Consider the following 20664-nt stretch of genomic DNA (forward strand, 5'->3'; position numbering starts at 1 on the left):
GTACTATGTCCCTCTTAATAATAAATTAAGCGCGTCTCTAAAAAAATGAGAATCAAGAACCACAAAAGTGATGTTCTAGAAAGTTGCAATACTCCCTAAAGAGGAGAAGTTGGGTCTCGGTTGTACATGCACCCTATTATATTGAAAACAAAAGGTGAAGATCGACAAAATTGGTCATTTTCCAGTTCAACAGAAAATGTCCTTTCACCTAACTTTAATCAAGTATAATCCTTTTGCTCAACAACAACCTCTGCGATGTCGAACTTGGCTACAATGCCATAGGAAATAGCTAAGCGGTTCACCAGCAAAACGAAGATTACATGGGCAATGCCAAAGTCGCTAGCTTTGAGCTATTAGAGCTTAACAAGACTCTCTCTGGCGTTGACCCCTTTTAATTTGGTCACACCCCTGCATGTCTCATGGGTCAATGACATACTCTTTGGCACTAAGATATAATCATGTGCCAACAAACATTAGTTATACCTTCCATGCAAAGAGGTGATGGTAGTCCATGTTGGGGAACGTTGCAGAAAACAAAAAATTTCCTACGGTTTCACCAAGATCCATCTATGAGTTCATCTAGCAACGAGTGATCGGATTGCATCTACATACCTTTGTAGATCATGCGCGGAAGCGTTCAAAGAACGGGGATGAGGAAGTCGTACTCGACGTGATCCAAATCACCGGAGATCCTAGCGCCGAACGGACGGCACCTCCGTGTTCAACACACGTACGGTCAGCGTGCCATCTCCTCCTTCTTGATCCAGCAAGGGGGAAGGAGAGATTGATGAAGATCCAGCAGCACGACGGCGTGGTGGTGGATGCAGGGGTCACTGCAGCAGGGCTTCGCCGTTCTACTGCGAGAGGGAGAGGTGTAGCAGGGGAGAGGGAGGCGCCAAGACTCAAGGGTGCCCCTGCCCCTTCCCTTCCCCCTTTTATATAGGCCCCCTAGGGGGTGCGCCGGCCCTAGGAGATGGGATCTCCTAGGGGGGGCGGCGGCCAAGGGATGGAGTGCCCCCCAAGCCAGGTGGGGCGCCCCCCACCCTAGGGTTCCCAACCCTAGGCGCATGGGGTGGGTCAAGGGGGGCGCACCAGCCCACTATGGGCTGGTTCCCCTCCCCACTTTAGCCCATGGGGCCCTCCGGGATGGGTGGCCCCACCCGGTGGACCCCCGGGACCCTTCCGGTGGTCCCGGTACAATACCGGTGACCCCCGAAACTCTCCCGATGGCCGAAACTGCACTTCCTATATATAATTCTTCACCTCCGGACCATTCCGGAACTCCTCGTGACGTCCGGGATCTCATCCGGGACTCTGAACAACTTTCGGGTCACTGCATATTCATATCTCTACAACCCTAGCGTCACCGAACCTTAAGTGTGTAGACCCTACGGGTTCGGGAGACATGTAAACATGACCGAGATGGCTCTCCGGTCAATAACCAACAGCGGGATCTGGATACCCATGTTGGCTCCCACATGCTCCTCGATGATCTCATCAGATGAACCACGATGTCGAGGATTCAAGCAACCCCGTATACAATTCCCTTTGTCAATCGGTACGTTACTTGCCCGAGATTCGATCGTCGGTATCCCAATACCTCGTTCAATCTCGTTACCGGCAAGTCACTTTACTCGTACCGTAATGCATGATCCCATGACCAGACACTTGGTCACTTTGAGCTCATTATGATGATGCATTACCGAGTGGGCCCAGAGATACCTCTTCGTTATACGGAGTGACAAATCCCAGTCTTGATCTGTGTCAACCAACAGACACTTTCAGAGATACCCGTAGTATACCTTTATAGTCACTCAGTTACGTTGTGACGTTTGGTACACCCAAAGCACTCCTACGGTATCCGGGAGTTACACGATCTCATGGTCTAAGGAAAAGATACTAAACATTGGAAAAACTCTAGCAAACGAACTATACGATCTTGTGCTATGTTTAGGATTGGGTCTTGTCCATCACATCATTCTCTTAATGATGTGATCTCGTTATCAATGACATCCAATGTCCATAGTCAGGAAACCATGACTATCTGTTGATCAACGAGCTAGTCAACTAGAGGCTTACTAAGGACATGTTGGTGTCTATGTATTCACACATGTATTACGATTTCCGGATAACACAATTATAGCATGAATAAAAGACAATTATCATGAACAAGGAAATATAATAATAATCCTTTTATTATTGCCTCTAGGGCATATTTCCAACAGTCTCCCACTTGCACTAGAGTCAATAATCTAGTTACATTGTGATGAATCGAACACCCATGGAATTCTGGTGTTGATCATGATTTGCTCTAGGGAGAGGTTTAGTCAACGGATCTGCTACATTCAGGTCCGTATGTACTTTACAAATATCTATGTCTCCATCTTGAACATTTTCACGAATGGAGTTGAAGCGACGCTTGATGTGCCTGGTCTTCTTGTGAAACCTGGGCTCCTTGGCAAGTGCAATAGCTCCAGTGTTATCACAGAAGAGTTTGATCGGCCCCGACGCATTGGGTATGACTCCTAGGTCGGTGATGAACTCCTTCACCCAAATTGCTTCATGCGCTGCCTCCGAGGCTGCCATGTACTCCACTTCACATGTAGATCCCGCCACGATGCTCTGCTTGCAACTGCACCAGCTTACTACCCCACCATTCAAAATATACACGTATCCGGTTTGTAACTTAGAGTCATCCAGATCTGTGTCAAAGCTAGCGTCGACATAACCCTTTACGACGAGCTCTTCGTCACCTCCATAAACGAGAAACATTTCCTTAATCCTTTTCAGGTACTTCAGGATATTCTTGACCGCTGTCCAGTGTTCCTTGCCGGGATTACTTTGGTACCTACCTACCAAACTTACGGCAAGGTTTACATCAGGTCTGGTACACAGCATGGCATACATAATAGAACCTATGGCTGAGGCATAGGGGATGACACTCATCTCTTCTATATCTTCTGCCGTGGTCGGACATTGAGCTGAGCTCAACTTCACACCTTGCAACACAGGCAAGAACCCCTTCTTAGACTGATCCATATTGAACTTCTTCAATATCTTATCAAGGTGTGTGCTTTGTGAAAGACCTATGAGGCGTCTTGATCTATCTCTATAGATCTTGATGCCTAATATATAAGCAGCTTCTCCAAGGTCCTTCATTGAAAAACTCTTATTCAAGTAGGCCTTAATGCTGTCCAAAAGCTCTATATCATTTCCCATCAAAAGTATGTCATCTATCTACATATAATATGAGAAATGCTACAGAGCTCCCACTCACTTTCTTGTAAATGCAGACTTCTCCATAAGTCTGCATAAACCCAAACACTTTGATCATCTCATCAAAGCGAATGTTCCAACTCCGAGATGCTTGCACTAGCCCATAAATCGAGCGTTGGAGCTTGCACACCTTGTCAGCATTCTTAGGATCGACAAAACCTTCCGGCTGCATCATATACAATTCTTCCTTAAGGAAACCATTAAGGAATGTCATTTTTTGCCATATCTCATAATCATAGAATGCGGCAATTGCTAACATGATTCGAACGGACTTCAGCTTCGCTACCGGTGAGAAAGTCTCATCGTAGTCAACCCCTTGAACTTGCCGATAACCCTTAGCGACAAGTCGAGCTTTATAGATGGTAACATTACCATCCGCGTCTGTCTTCTTCTTAAAGATCCATTTATTTTCTATGGCTCGCCGCTCAACGGGCAAGTCAGTCAAAGTCCATACTTCGTTTTCATACATGGATCCTATCTCAGATTTCATGGCTTCCAGCCATTTGTCGGAATCCGGGCCCGCCATCGCTTCTTCATAGTTCGAAGGTTCACCGTTGTCTAACAACATGATTTCCAAGACAGGGTTGCCGTACCACTCTCGTGCGGAACGTGTCCTTGTGGACCTACGAAGTTCAGTAGCAACTTGATCTGAAATTTCATGATCATCATCATTAACTTCCTCTCTAGTCGGTGCAGGCACCTCAGGAACATTTTCTTGAGTTGTGCCATTTTCCGGTTCAAGAGGTAATACTTCATCAAGTTCTATTTTCCTCCCACTTACTTCTTTCGAGAGAAACTCCTTCTCTGGAAAGGATCCATTCTTGGCAACAAAGATCTTGCCTTCGGATCTGAGGTAGAAGGTATACCCAATAGTTTATTTAGGGTATCCTACGAAGACGCATTTTTCCGACTTGGGTTCGAGCTTTTCAGGTTGAAGTTTCTTGACATAAGCATCGCATCCCCAAACTTTTAGAAACGACAGCTTAGGTTTCTTCCCAAACCATAATTCATACGGTGTCGTCTCAACGGATTTCGACGGAGCCCTATTTAAAGTGAATGCGGCAGTCTCTAAAGCATAGCCCCAAAAAGATAGTGGTAAATTGGTAAGAGACATCATAGATCGCACCATATCTAATAGAGTGCGATTACGACGTTTGGACACACCATTACGCTGAGGTGTTCCAGGCGGCGTGAGTTGTGAAACTATTCCACATTTTCTTAAGTGTGTGCCAAACTCGTGACTACAGTATTCTCCTCCATGATCTGATCGCAAGAACTTGATTTTCCTGTCACGTTGATTCTCAACCTCACTCTAAAATTCCTTGAACTTTTCAAAGGTCTCAGACTTGTGTTTCATTAAATAGACATACCCATATCTACTCAAGTCATCAGTGAGGGTGAGAACATAACGATAGCCACCGCGAGCCTCAACACTCATTGGACCGCACACATCAGTATGTATGATTTCCAATAAGTTGGTTGCTCGCTCCATTGTTCCTGAGAACGGAGTCTTGGTCATTTTACCCATGAGGCATGGTTTGCACGTGTCAAATAATTCGTAATCAAGAGACTCTAAAAGTCCATCTGCATGGAGCTTCTTCATGCGTTTGACACCTATGTGACCAAGGCGGCAGTACCACAAGTATGTGGGACTATCATTATCAACCTTACATCTTTTGGTACTCACACTATGAATATGTGTAGCATTACGCTCGAGATTCATTAAGAATAAACTATTCACCATCGGAGCATGACCATAAAACATATCTCTCATATAAATAGAACAGCCATTATTCTCGGATTTAAATGAGTAGCCATCTCGTATTAAACGAGATCCTGATATAATGTTCATGCTCAAACTTGGCACCAAATAACAATTATTGAGGTTCAAAACTAATCCCGTAGGTAAATGTAGAGGTAGCGTGCCGACGGTGATCGCATCGACCTTGGAACCGTTCCCGACGCGCATCGTCACCTCGTCCTTCGCCAGTCTCCGCTTATTCCGCAGCTCCTGCTTTGAGTTACAAATGTGAGCAACTGCACCGGTATCAAATACCCAAGAGCTACTACGAGTACTGGTAAGGTACACATCAATTACATGTATATCACAATACCTTTCGTTTTGCCGGCCTTCTTGTCCGCTAAGTATTTGGGGCAGTTCCGCTTCCAGTGACCACTTTCCTTGCAATAAAAGCACTCAGTCTCAGGCTTGGGTCCATTCTTTGGCTTCTTCCCGGTAGCTTGCTTACCGGGCGCGGCAACTCCCTTGCCGTCCTTCTTGAAGTTTTTCTTACCCTTGCCTTTCTTGAACTTAGTGGTTTTATTCATCATCAACACTTGATGTTCCTTTTTGACTTCTACCTCTGCTGATTTCAGCATTGCAAATACTTCAGGAATGGTCTTTTCCATCCCCTGCATATTGAAGTTCATCACAAAGCTCTTGTAGCTCGGTGGAAGCGACTGAAGGATTCTGTCAATGACCGCGTCATCCGGGAGATTAACTCCCAGCTGAGTCAAGCGGTTATGCAACCCAGACATTTTGAGTATGTGCTCACTGACAGAACTATTTTCCTCCATCTTACAATTGAAGAACTTGTCGGAGACTTCATATCTCTCGACACGGGCATGAGCTTGAAAAACCATTTTCAGCTCTTCGAACATCTCATATGCTCCGTGTCTCTCAAAACGCTTTTGGAGCCCTGGTTCTAAGCTGTAAAGCATGCCGCATTGAACGAGGAAGTAATCATCGGTACGTGTCTGCCAAGCGTTCATAACGTCTTGTTCTGCAGGGAGAACAGGTGCTTCACCTAGCGGTGCTTGTAGGACATAATCTTTCTTGGCAGCTATGAGGATGATCCTCAGGTTCTGGACCCAGTCCGTATAGTTGCTGCCATCGTCTTTCAGCTTGGTTTTCTCTAGGAACGCGTTAAAGTTGAGGACAACGTTGGCCATTTGATCTACAATACATGTTGTAAAGATTTTAGACTAAGTTCATGATAATTAAGTTCATCTAAATCAAATTATTCAATGAACTCCCACTCAGATAGACATCCCTCTAGTCATCTAAGTATAACATGATCCGAGTTAACTAGGCCGTGTCCGATCATCACGTGAGACGGACTAGTCAACATCAGTGAACATCTTCATGTTGATCGTATCTTCTATACGACTCATACTCGACCTTTCGGTCTTCTGTGTTCCGAGGCCATGTCTGTACATGCTAGGCTCGTCAAGTCAACCTAAGTGTTTGCATGTGTAAATCTGTCTTACACCCGTTGTATGTGAACATTGGAATCTATCACCCCCGATCATCACGTGGTGCTTCGAAACAACGAACTGTCGCAACGGTGCACAGTTAGGGGGAACACTTTCTTGAAATTATTATGAGGGATCATCTTATTTACTACCGTCATTCTAAGTAAACAAGATGCAAAAACATGATAAACATCACATGCAATCAAATAATAATAGTGACATGATATGGCCAATATCACATAGCTCCTTTGATCTCCATCTTGGGGCTCCATGATCATCTTGTCACCGGCATGACACCATGATCTCCATCATCGTGCCGCCATGAAGTTGCTCGCCAACTATTACTTCTACTATTATGGCTAACACGTTTAGCAATAAAGTAAAGTAATTTACATGGCGTTTCTCAATGACACGCAGGTCATACAAAAAATAAAGACAACTCCTATGGCTCCTGCCGGTTGTCATACTCATCGACATGCAAGTCGTGATTCCTATTACAATAGCATGAACATCTCATACATCACATATATATCATTTATCATTCATCACAACTTTGGCCATATCACATCACAAAACACTTGCTGCAAAAACAAGTTAGACGTCCTCTAATTGTTGTTGCAAGTTTTACGTGGCTGCAATAGGGTTCTAGCAAGAACGTTTTCTTACCTACGTGAAAGCCACAACGTGATTTGTCAACTTCTATTTACCCTTCATAAGGACCCTTTTCATTGAATCCGCTCCAACTAAAGTGGGAGAGGCAGACACCCGCCAGCCACCTTATGCAACTAGTGCATGTCAGTCGGTGGAACAGGTCTCACGTAAGCGTACGTATAAGGTTGGTCCGGGCCGCTTCATCCCACAATACTGCTGAAGCAAAATAAGACTAGTAGCGGCAAGAAAGTTGACAACATCTACGCCCACAACAAATTGTGTTCTACTCGTGCAAAGAGAACTACGCATAGACCTAGCTCATGATGCCACTGTTGGGGAACGTTGCAGAAAACAAAAAAAATTCTACGGTTTCACCAAGATCCATCTATGAGTTCATCTAGCAACGAGTGATCAGATTGCATCTACATACCTTTGTAGATCACGCGCGGAAGCGTTCAAATAACGGGGATGAGGAAGTCGTACTCGACGTGATCCAAATCACCGGAGATCCTAGCGCCGAACGGACGGCACCTCCGTGTTCAACACACGTACGGTCAGCGTGACGTCTCCTCCTTCTTGATCCAGCAAGGGGGAAGGAGAGGTTGATGAAGATCCAGCAGCACGACGGCGTGGTGGTGGATGCAGGGGTCACCGCAGCAGGGCTTCACCGTTCTACTGCGAGAGGGAGAGGTGTACCAGGGGAGTGGGAGGCGCCAAGACTCAAGGGTGCCCCTGCCCCTTCCTTCCCCCCTTTTATATAGGCCCCCTAGGGGGTGCGCAGGCCCTAGGAGATGAGATCTCCTAGGGGGGGGGGCGGCCAAGGGGTGGAGTGCCCCCCAAGCCAGGTGGGGCGCCCCCCCACCCTAGGGTTCCCAACCCTAGGCGCATGGGGTGGGCCAAGGGGGCGCACCAGCCCACTATGGGCTGGTTCCCCTCCCCACTTTAGCCCATGGGGCCCTCCGGGATGGGTGGCCCCACCCGGTGGACCCCTGGGACCCTTCCGGTGGTCCCGGTACAATACCGATGACCCCCGAAACTCTCCCGATGGCCGAAACTGCACTTCCTATATATAATTCTTCACCTCCGGACCATTCCGGAACTCCTCATGACGTCCGGGATCTCATCCGGGACTCCAAACAACTTTCGGGTTACTGCATATTCATATCTCTACAACCCTAGCGTCACCGAACCTTAAGTGTGTAGACCCTACGGGTTCGGGAGACATGTAGACATGACCGAGATGGCTCTCCGGTCAATAACCAACAGCAGGATCTGGATACCCATGTTGGCTCCCACATGCTCCTCGATGATCTCATCGGATGAACCACGATGTCGAGGATTCAAGCAACCCCGTATACAATTCCCTTTGTCAATCGGTACGTTACTTGCCCGAGATTCAATCGTCGGTATCCCAATACCTCGTTCAATCTCGTTACCGACAAGTCACTTTACTCGTACCGTAATGCATGATCCCGTGACCAGACACTTGGTCACTTTGAGCTCATTATGATGATGCATTACCGAGTGGGCCCAGAGATACCTCTCCGTTATACGGAGTGACAAATCCCAGTCTTGATCCGTGTCAACCCAACAGACACTTTCGGATATACCCGTAGTATACCTTTATAGTCACCCAGTTACGTTGTGACGTTTGGTACACCCAAAGCACTCCTACGGTATCCGGGAGTTACACGATCTCATGGTCTAAGGAAAAGATACTTGACATTGGAAAAACTCTAGCAAACGAACTATACGATCTTGTGCTATGTTTAGGATTGGGTCTTGTCCATCACATCATTCTCTTAATGATGTGATCTCGTTATCAATGACATCTAATGTCCATAGTCAGGAAACCATGACTATCTGTTGATCAACGAGCTAGTCAACTAGAGGCTTACTAGGGACATGTTTGTGTCTATGTATTCACACATGTATTACGATTTCCGGATAACACAATTATAGCATGAATAAAAGACAATTATCATGAACAAGGAAATATAATAATAATCCTTTTATTATTGCCTCTAGGGCATATTTCCAATAGTCCATGTAGTGGAGGAAACGGTTATGCCTCTCATGAAAAGAGGCGGGGGTACTTCATGGATGAAAAAGAAAAATCAAAATAAAAAGAGAGAGAAGATCCGACCCAACTACTCCTACTCCTTCAGAATATAAGGTGTGTTTTTACAAAATTCAAACTTTTATCATTTTACCAAGTCTATAGAACAAAATATCAGCGCCTAAAATGCCAAATAAATAAAAGATTAAAGCACATTTCATTTCACTATGGAACTAAAGATATGAATATGATATTGTAGATATGGAAATAGTTTTCTAATAACTAATTTAAAATACACATACATTTTGGAACACATGGAATATCTTTTTTTAAACGTTTGACATAACCACTTGATGAGCCTGGATTGTCTTCCTTTAACCAACCAAGGGTTGTGGCTAAATAGGCTATAAGCCCAATCAATTTTTTTGTTTGAATGATTTAAAAAAAGATCGATCAATTGTGGTTCTCAACAAATACATTTGAGATGTAACTGAGGTTTGTCTGATGAAGAAAAAATATTCCCTTCTTCTTTTTGAGTGAGCCACACAGATGGACGCCAAATAAATGCAACCACATGTGGACATCTCATATGTGTATATATCGGCAATAAGTACTTGGCCCTCACCAGTTTTTGTGCACAGTACATTATATTTTCTATTCCAACAAAAATTCTTTGCACACAACAAATTCACATGGTGGTAGTAGTTATTAAAACTAAAATATGTTTGAATGAGAATGTAACACTACAACAAAAAATGTTGGCAAGAAAGGCGCTATATTCCCTCGAAGAGCCGAGAAAAATGGTCCAACAGTCCTACATCGAAAGAAGACATGTAGGGGAATCCATCGCTCCCACACAAGTACTATGCAGGGTTGGGAATGAATCCCCGGCACATAGCCAAGTATATCACATGAAAAAGATGTACTGCGATAACAAGTATTTTTTGCAATAAAAGGCAAGAGTATCGCCATAGGAATATAGATCGAGGTAACACTACAAATATGTATTTCTACAAAAATAAATTTCACTTATTTTATCATTGTAAAATAAAATGATAAAATAAATGCAATAATTGTAAAATAAAATATTGGTATGAACAAAATCGCAACAAATTCATTTATGTTATTAGTGTAAAAAAAGTGTATGATAAAATCATTGTTTTGTAGTAAAAGTTGAAATTTATCTTTATAAAGGTAAATTCAATCGCAAAAAAACGGAGTAATGCTAGTTCAGATATTTAAGCTTAATGATATAATATATATAAATAGTCAATCTGTTTGCAATAACAAACTATCATTGTAAAAAACAATTTGTTGCGGCAAAAATAAGAATGTAACAAACGTAAAAATTGTGGCAAGATAAATGAACTATTACCATGAATTTATCTACTACTCCTATAAAAAAAAGAGAGGACGGAGAACCAAACAATCAAATCCATCCATCAACAAAATCTAATGGCCCTTAATCCTTCGATGTTTGATGCAACAAACACGCCAATCAACCCACTAATCCTCCATCGCCATAATCACGAAAACAAACCGCTCTGCAGAACGCGCACGTCCGCACGACCTTTCCCACTCTCCTCCTCCCAACCAGTACTCCCTCCCAACGTCCCCTGCCCATCGGACGTAGGTCCGCGGCCACCCCGGCCGGCCCCGCGCGCTGCGTCCCCTGCCCGTCGGCCGCCGGTCCGCCGCCGCCCTGGCCGGCCCCGCGCCGTCCCTCGCCGCCCAGTTTGGCCTCCGTTGCCGCAACCGCCAGACTTCTTCTGCCTCCCCGCGGACAAACGTGGGCGTGAGCAGAGCAGGCCCCCGCTGGTCTTCTTCTGCTGCCCCAAGAACGCGGGAGCGTCCCCTGCCGCCATTGCCCACTGCCCGCGGTCAGCCTCTGCTGCCACACGGAAGGACGTCAGCGCGGTGCGGCGGTGCTGCCCTCCTCTGCTGCCCAACGCTGCCCAACGGACGGCCACGACCTTATCTGACTATGGAGAAACCAGTAAGTTTCCATTCGGTTGATTGAAGTGTAGATTGATATAAAACTATACTGAATAGTGAGGTACCCAGCATATGGTCCATTTTATGTTCCATACACAAGAGAATTTGATCGTTTTAGCGCATCATTATCTACATACACCACAGTGGAGGATGTTACAAAGTCTACACTGTACTTATGATTCAGTTTATGTTCCATACACAAGAGAATTTGATGCTTGTGCTTATTTACTTTCTTTGGTCGTTTTACTGCATCATGATCTGCATACGTCGCAGTGGAGGATGTTACAAAGTCTACACTGTACTTTTTCCAGCGACCAAATGTGAACTGATTCTCATTCTATCATTCTTTTATATACTTGATCCTTCCACACAACTAACATTGCCACAGTTAAACAACATTATTCTGGAAGGGTTAGACTCTGATTATATCATTAAAAGGTGAATTATCATGCTCCAAATCAATGCCAAGCTCAGCACTAGATAGGGTTACAGTCTGATTATTGACTATTTAATCTCTTCATATGATAATTGTATTGTGTAACTCGAATTACCTTTTCAGTGCTCCCACAAATCCATTCTACCACGACTCAGTCCTCAATTGGCATCAAAATTACTACACAATAGCTCCTAAACTTTCTGTACATGATTTCAATCATCCACTAATATACGAAATTCAGGCAATCTCAATACTAATATTTTATATCTTCTTTTTTGGCCTCTTCCCTATCAACTCATACTTTATTTCTACATGTTCAGAATGTTCCCATTCATCAGCAATTGCTGCACCTAAGGTCCTTTCAGTCACATTTTCAGGTTTACTTCATCGCTTGAGAGTTTGTACTTTGTGGTCGGTGGCGGAAAGGTGGAGCAAGAGGTCTCTCTCAAGTTGTGGGAGAACGAGTCTGCAGAGACGACGTTGAATTTTATCAAGGCGGCTTCATTTTGTTTTGAACTATCCAAGAGAGACAAGGTTGCTTCATTTGCAAGCTCAAAACGCTTTATGATTGTATTCTACTTCTCTACCCAGTTCACTGAAAATATGAACCAATGCAATTGGTTGTTGGTGTTTGATGCCGTTAGTAGTATGATCAAATTTGTTTCGAGACATGCAGTCCCCAAATGCTCCACTCCCCACAATCTGACGAATGGGAGAGGGAAGCTGAGGCTATGGTCGCGCCGTTGTAGACAAACAGTTTAACACTGAGGTAATGTGATAAAAATAATCGTTTTTTCTCTCTCGTATGTTTGGGTTTATGTATGTCTGCTACGTACAATTCATGTACTCCCTCTGTCCCAAAATAAGTGACTCAACTTTATACTAGCTTTACTATAAAGTTAGTACAAAATTCAGTCATTTATTTTGGGACGGAGGGAGTACTATTCTGTCCTTGCACTGCCTTCTTCTACTCCCTCTATAAACTAATATAAGAGCATTCAGATCACTAATTTAGTAATCTAAACGCTCTTATATTAGTATACAGACGGAGTAATATTTTTGTTGTATATTACTACGTTCAGTTGGTGTGAAATCCCCCAATTTTTGGTTAATCTAGGAAGTAAAAATAAGTTCAGTTTGTAGACTGTTTAAACCACTTTTAACTGAACTTGTACAAGCATCAAATCTAGGATATTTCAAGTCTCTTCACAAAAAACATATTACATAGCAATAATTTCATCTTATTGTTGTACCAATCCGATTATGAGGTGTATTCGTGGTGCCTTGAAGTGTAAAAATTGCAGTACTTTTCCTTCCTTTTTTTTGTATTATTTTAGCTCAAGCTTACACTTGCTGACTGGACACTAAATAACATTCTTCTGTTTTTTTGTTGCAACGAGAGAATAATAATGAGATGCGCTGCCACATGGAGAACTTGGACCAATTGATAAGACACCAAATCTTGGGCACTAAATTATGTGTATGTAGTTGATCTGCATCTGAAATCTCTTTATAATAGTCGCGTATATTATAGTTAATTTCACCAATATCCGTGTATCTTTTATTTGGTTATTTGGCCTGAACCTACAGTTCAAGGTTAGTAATTATTTGGTCCGAGCCTACTATTCCTTTTCATGTCTTGTATAATTCTCTTTTTTGACATGAAGAGTTCCTGGAGGTTGGATGGCAATTTGAAAATTCCAGTGTATGCTTCAAGATGTATGCATATAATTTTTGCATATATTTTTGGAGTCTATTCATGTTGGTTCAGCATGTTTCTACTACACTCCACATCTCACAGTATTTAGAGCAGAGGGCCTTCGATAGTGAATACTGCACAAAATGGTGTTGTTCCGTGGGATGCAGAATTTGTTGTTTCATTCATCCCCTATCCTTGGTGTTGTTTTACATAGCTTATACTCATTTGCTTTGTTTCAGCGGCAGGGTATACAACATAGGAAAACTTGACTAAGCTGTTCTGAAATTCCGGTTCCATTGGGTGATTTCTGTTTTCTTAATAAATTGGTGGGAGTGTGAGATAACTATTAAGCCAATTAGTTGCTGTGTACATTTAACAAGCGGTCAGTTGGGAGGTGATAATTATTTTTGTGTACACATAGTTTAGTCAGGGCATGCCCATGAACTGTTGCTTGCATATTGTATCATGTGAACGTAAGTGAATAAATCTTCCTTGGCTGAAATGTCATACCCAGTTTTGTGAAGTTTATATAAGCTTGCATTTTTTGTTGCTTTGACCAGTTTCTTCTTTTCCTTTGATAGCTAAGATGCACATGTAAAATCACATAATTAGATCCTTCGGAGCCTGGTAGATTCAGTACCAATTGTCGACTTAGCACTTACCATGTGCTGCATAATTGTTTCAGATTAGCATCCTTGTACAGCAGCAAATCAACTAGGAGCCTCTCCTGAGAAGCAAAGATGTAGATTGTCCACCTCGAAGGTTATAGTTGCTAAAGAAGCTACAGGAGATTTAGAATATTTTATCTCACAACTTTCACTTCATCAGCCCAATAATGAAAGCAGAAGTATGCATTAAATATACAAAGGTCTCCACAAGATTTGCATAAGACGGTAATGTCCCATCTTTAAATCCTCCGACATTGTGCTAGAAACTAATTTTATTACTGACTGGACATATATGCCATGCATGTTTAGTACCTTGACTCTTTATATAGACAAAGCTCTGAGGGATGAAGCGTTTGAGAGCCCGGATGAAGAATGCTTCTAAGGCGGAGAAAGAGAAGTGATGAGAATACTTTCAAACCGCTCTGAATTTTTATTTTGGCAAACTCGGACTCCTTGTTTGATAAAATACATCTGAAGAGCATTTTTGCGCACTGTTCAAATAAACTCTTCATTTTTGTGTCTCTGTCAAACAATGCATTTCAAATAATTAGGTTATTGTCCTGGGGATACTTCGACAAATGTTGTACTTATCATCCTAGATACTCCCTATTCATTACCTATATCACATTCCCATTTTATTTCTTTGGGGAATAGCACATATTGTATTTCCATTTTTAGTTTCTTTAGTTGTTTGAATTAAAAAAAGGTGTAGACAAACAAAAGCTATAGAAAAGGATACAAATTAAATAGAGGTGGAATTTGAAAAATGGATTGAATTGGCAGGACGTGCGTTGCACGTGCACACTTACTAGTAATTGTAAGAGATAAATCCAGTGACAACAAAACCAGAGTATTGCTAGTTTAGCTATAAGAGCTTAAATGTCATACTATGTGGCGTTGACCCTTTAAATTCAACACGACATTTCGGCTCAGGGGCCAACGCCATACTCTTTGGCACTAAGCTCTATCCAGGTGTTAGTGGACACTGGTTATTTCTCTCGTGCAAAGAGGCGACGATGGTCTATGCGCTGGAGCAGATGGATCATAATTCGTTATTCGTGGATCAAAAAAAAAAAGAAAACAAATCGACCTATCTACTCCCACCGTTTCAGAATATAAGATATATTTTTTGAAGTCCAACTCTCCTGTGTTTTACCAAATCCATAGAATAAACTATAAACATCTAAAATTCTAAAAGAATAAAATATAGAAATATATTTCATTTTGTGATGGACCTAAAGATACTAATATGGTATTTTAGGTATTGGAAATATTTTTCTAATAAGTTGATCAAACATAGAAAGTTTTGAATTTTGAACAAATTAATGCACCTTGTTATTATTTTGAAATGGACAGACTATCTTTCTTAAGAATGTTTGACATAACTACCTAATGAGCCTGGTTGTCTTCCTTTAACCGACCAAGGGTTGTGGCTAAATAGGCTATAAGCCCAATCAACTATTTCATTTCAAATTATTTAAAAATGTTATTTTCACTCAATCGTAGTTCTCTGCAAATTTATTTATGGCGTACTTGCAATTTGTAATGGAGAAAAACTAATTCATTTTTTCTTCTTGAGAGAGGTGCACTAGCAGTTGGAAATAAACGCAACCGTGCGAGGACATCACATAAGCACAAGTCTATAGTTGACGTATATTGGCAATAGTACTTGGCCCTCACAAATTTATACTAAGATATTTTGAATACATGGTACATTATATTTTCTATCAATAACAAAAATGCTTTGCCCAAAACAAATTTAAAACATACTATTGCAACAACAACAAAATGCTCGCAAGAAAAAAATATATCACACAGAAAAAATGTGTTGCAAATAACAAGTATTTTTTATAGCAAAAGTCATGGGTACCACCATAGGAATATAAATCAGGTTAGCAATAAATAGGTATTGCCACAAAAATAAAAAGGAAAACGTTTAGAGCCGATGCGTCGGCCGAGTATTGGGCGAGTCGAGCCGCGTGTGGTTCAATCCTCAGGGATCATGCATCTCTCACGCATCATCCCCATACCTTATCTTTTTTCCCCCACGCCCCTGACTGACTTCCTTCTTTCTTCTTCCTCTAGCCAGCTCTCTTCCCGGCGAGACCACCGCCTGTGAGGGCGCGCGCTGCCGCATCCACCTCGAGCCCTTGCTACTAACCACCGCTTTTTCAACGACGCATCTGTAGGGATGAGACGACGGCTTGGGGGCTATCACCATGGCAGCGCGTGACGGGGCGAGCACTAGATGCTACAACCAGGGGGCGGCCAACGATGCCGAAGCTGCGACCAGCAAGCCAGAGGTTGGAGACGCGACGACCATGTGCCGGAACTGGGCGGCGTCGGGGCTACACCCCTCGGTGCAAATTTGCTTGAACCGGTCGACGTCGAGGTTACAACCATGGTGAATTTTTGCTACAACCGACAAGCCTAGGTGCTACAGCCTGGATTGATTTTTGCTACAAATAGTCACGACGAGATGGAGGACGACGATTTTTTGCTACAACCGTTGTTGGTTTTTGCTACTACCGACAACCAATTTTGTTGCATTGGTGACGGCGGACGACAGCAACCGGGCGACCAGGAAGATGCATTCCGTTTAACAAAATGCTACAACTGGCAACAAAAAAGCTATGACTCGCGGAGCAATATGCTGCAAGCGGCGATGGTGAAGTTTTGTGGCCAGCAATAGCGAGCACCGAGGCTGCGACCACGGTGGTGGGGCATGGAAGCTGCAACCTCATGTGTCAAAGCTACAACCGCCCGTGAAAAAGCTACAACCAGTGCCAATTTTGTTGCATCAGCGACGGTGAAATTTTTGGCCGGTGAGGCAGACGACTGCTACCGGCGAACAGGAAGATGCATCTCGCAGAAGAAAATGCTACAATCGGCAACAGAAAAGCTACGACTCGCGGCCCAATATGTTGCAAGCGGTGATGCTGAAGATGTGGTCGGCGACGCCACGACTAGAAAGTTGCAACCCGCATGTGAAAATGCTACGACCAGTGCTAGACGGGGACGAGTCTGTGGGCGCACGGGGAGCTGCAGCGGCAAGCCTGACGTCTAGCTGGTGGCGGCGAGCTGTTGTGGGCGTGGGGTTGATAAGCATCCATTGTGCAGCCATGCCCTCCCATGCGTGTCTGGCATGGAGAAGAAATGAGCTGAAGATGATGGGGACTTCCACAGGTGGGTTTTACCATCAAGCAGATCTTGCAGGATCGAACGGTTGGCTTTCGATGAATCAAACGATGCGTGGTCGACCGGCCCAAATTTGGGCCGGCGCGCCGCCTAATAGTGGCCAAATAAAAATCATTGCAACACATCATATTACCACGAAAATCATAGCGGCCAAATAAAAATCATTGCAACACATCATATTACCACGAAACCATGATTTGCGGCAATAAACAACCACTTGTTGCAAAAACAAAAAATAAGTGGCAACAAACATACAAATTGTGGTTGTAAAAGATAAATTTTACTATTAACTAAAAAAATATAAATTCTATCACAAAAAATCGGAGTACTATGAGCATGCTTGGATACGTTTTAGTCCCATGACTAAAAGTAGTGGGACTAAAACTTGCTAGTCTCACCCATGCTTGGATCCAAATACTAAGGAGACTAAAATCTAGTTATTGAGCATTTATTATCCTCCAAACCCTTCAATCCAGAACTAAGGAGAGGAATTAAATGAGGAGAGAGAGAGCTAATACATATTTTAGTAGGTTTCCCATGACTAAAAAATTTTAGCCCCAAGACTAGTCCTAGCCTCTTTTTAGTCAGGGGTGCTTGGAACTTTAGCCTCTAAAAGAGACTATTTTTAGTCAGACTAAAAATAGTCCCTTGTATCCAAGCACCCTCTATATCGTTTTCTTTCCGTTGCGAAGGACTGTTGCAATGGGTAGAAATCCTAGGGCGCACTACTGACTTGATTTTGGTCAAATTTGCCAGCCAAACCACACGAGTAAAGGCCGCACGATTCCTCCAAAAGATGAATTGCTTCACTTGGAAAGCTAACAGGCGACTCCTCGGATTATGTGTCGACGATCCAAATTCCAAAATGGAGCCTTAAATTTACTAGACGCAGGTGGTTGAAGCAGCACTACAAGTTGCACTATATAAAGCGAGACCTAGCCATGAACAGCTATCACTACGACGCAAGATCTCTGCACTGGTAGCTCACGGCAGAGCGGCGAAGATGGCCACCACGCGCCACACCGTCCCCTTCGGCTCCGCCCGGATCAACACGACGGTCACCAGCGACACCGACGCCGCCGACGAGTGGGTCCGTCGCGTGCGCGCCGCGAACGACCCTGCCGGCCGCGGCCTCATCGCCGGCCTCGACTGCAAGTGGAAGCCCAACTACAGCTCGTGGACGACCTCCAAGGTCGCCATTCTGCAGCTCTGCGTCGGCACCAGCTGCCTCGTCCTCCAGATGTTCTACGCCAACCGCGTGCCGGCGGCCATCAGGGGCCTCCTCGGCGACCCCACGGTGCGGTGCGTCGGCATCGGCGTTGGCGAGGACGCCGCGAAGCTGGCCGACGACTACGGCCTCGTGTGCGCCGCGCCGGTGGACCTGGAGGCCCGCTGCAACGAGTACCTCGGCATCGGCGGCGGCCTGGGCAGGACGAGGCTGGGGCTCAAGGGCTACGCCAGGGAGGTGCTGGGCCTGACCACGAAGAAGCCGCGGCACGTGACCATGAGCAACTGGGAGAGGCGCCAGCTTGACGTCGCGCAGGTCCAGTACGCCTGCATCGACGCCTACGTCTCCTACAAGCTGGGCGAGCGTCTCCTGGACAACTGACGTACGGCTGGATACTACTGCACTTGTCACTTGGAGCTACTATTCATTATGTGGTGCTTAATCGTATTTGGTAACCTACCTTAATCGTATTCTGCAACTTCCTGTTTTCGACTTTGCCAGTGTGGTGCTGCAACTTGGAGTAAGCATGTTCTATTGTGTTGGTCGTTTGCTTGTGTTCTAGACAGTTGATGCAATGTGGCCGGGCGGATTGAAATGTTTAATTGTAGTACTTCTGAGATCAGAGATGCACTTACCTTCTGAGTTTCTGTTTGTTTTTCAGTCACCAACATGCATCAAAATGCATATCGTTTGGTATTAGAATGCCAAGAAGACCCGATCGAAAGCATACAAAAACCAAAGGAAACAAATGAAAATGCAAAACGCTAAGAAACCCAAAACCAAAACAAGCAAGAGCCAAAGAAGAGAGGATATAAACCGCTAAAAGAACAAAAACTAGTGATCAGGGCGCCAAGAGTATTTTAAATTTCTCCATTGAACTCATTTTTCTAGTTGGCAAGTTCTCTGCTCAGTTATCCTATATTGTTTGAAACACTTCTTCAATTTTCATGCATTTTGTTATGATAGCGCTTGAGAAATAACTTCGTCTAATTAGATTTAAGGATTTTTGTCATTACAAAAGTAAGGATAAGACCTTATTCCTACGAGCAGCTAGACTAAAAAGACATTTTTCTCTAGAGTTTAGGCTTTTGCTTTTGCAGCCTTTTCACTTCAGCAAAAAAAAACAGAAAAGCTCCTAAATAGGGGATTTTTGCTTCGGCTTTTGGTTTATGAATCAATATTGTTATATGATGGTATAAGCCAAAAGCCGAAGCAAAAAAACACATATTTAGGAGCTTTTTGACTTTTTTGTTGAAATGGAAAAGCTGCAAAAAGCATAAGCAAAAGTCAAAACAAACATGACCTTCATTCCTAACAATGTTACTACCTAGCTACCTCCTTGAAGAGCTAGTGAGACTACTGTAAAATAGGACTGACACTGTGCAAAGACGTGTACGTGGAACCCAACTATTGGCCTTTTTTGGTTCATAGGATAGCGTAGGAATAGAAATTTTGTAGGAAGTGAGATGACATGTATCTTAAATCCTATGAATAAAAATAGAAAACGAGATGTCATTTGGTTGACACCAAAGGAATTTTTTCATTGAGTCTAGGCTTATTTTTATTTTCTTATGAAATATGGAGGATAGGAACCAATCCTATGTAAGAATAGGAATCTATTCCTACGAACCAAAGGGCTCTAAAGAAAAACATCCTATAAAAATCCTATCCTCTAGAATTCCTATGAAATTCCTCCAAACCAAAGGAGGCCCAAATGGTTATAGCAAGTGTTGCTTTGTAAAACCATTCGAAATACTTTCTTGTAGGCTACTGATAAGAGTTGAGAAGAACCTTTCACTATGGCAAGCGGTTATTACTGAAGACTGACTGTGAAAACTTCATAATCGTCTTGAGCCGAGAGTCGTTTGCTCTAATCGAGCCAAAGCAAGTGTTTTTTCTATCCAAACACCAATGATTTCCTGCTCATGCTTATATTTTGTCCAAGTCTTCTCTTCCCCTTCACATTGGTAATAACCAAGTCTTGGAGTTGTTTCTTTCCTAACCCTAGTTGTAGCTTGACCTGTCGTCCTTGTCTCTATCAACGCCGCAAAAAGGTGACATTAGCTCCTTTACTGTTGTTTCACATTGAGGCTAGTCAGAGTCGAATGACATGAGATGGTTCATTGTGCGGGTCCAGGGAGGATCAGGAGAAGGCATGTGGTGACTCGACGAGAGGGATCCCGAGAAGGCTCGTGGAGG

The 20664-nt window shown here is 43.6% G+C and overlaps 1 protein-coding gene across 1 annotated transcript; it reads left to right on the forward strand.

The window, feature by feature from the left end:
* Positions 1-18240: 18240 nt before the first annotated feature.
* Positions 18241-18846, forward strand: LOC123056813 (Werner Syndrome-like exonuclease). Its single transcript, XM_044480077.1, has one exon. The coding sequence runs from the start codon at positions 18241-18243 to the stop codon at positions 18844-18846; it is 606 nt and encodes a 201-aa protein (XP_044336012.1).
* Positions 18847-20664: the final 1818 nt, after the last annotated feature.

The sequence above is a fragment of the Triticum aestivum genome, chromosome 3A (assembly GCF_018294505.1).
Source record: "Triticum aestivum cultivar Chinese Spring chromosome 3A, IWGSC CS RefSeq v2.1, whole genome shotgun sequence".
NCBI classification, from domain to species: domain Eukaryota; kingdom Viridiplantae; phylum Streptophyta; class Magnoliopsida; order Poales; family Poaceae; genus Triticum; species Triticum aestivum.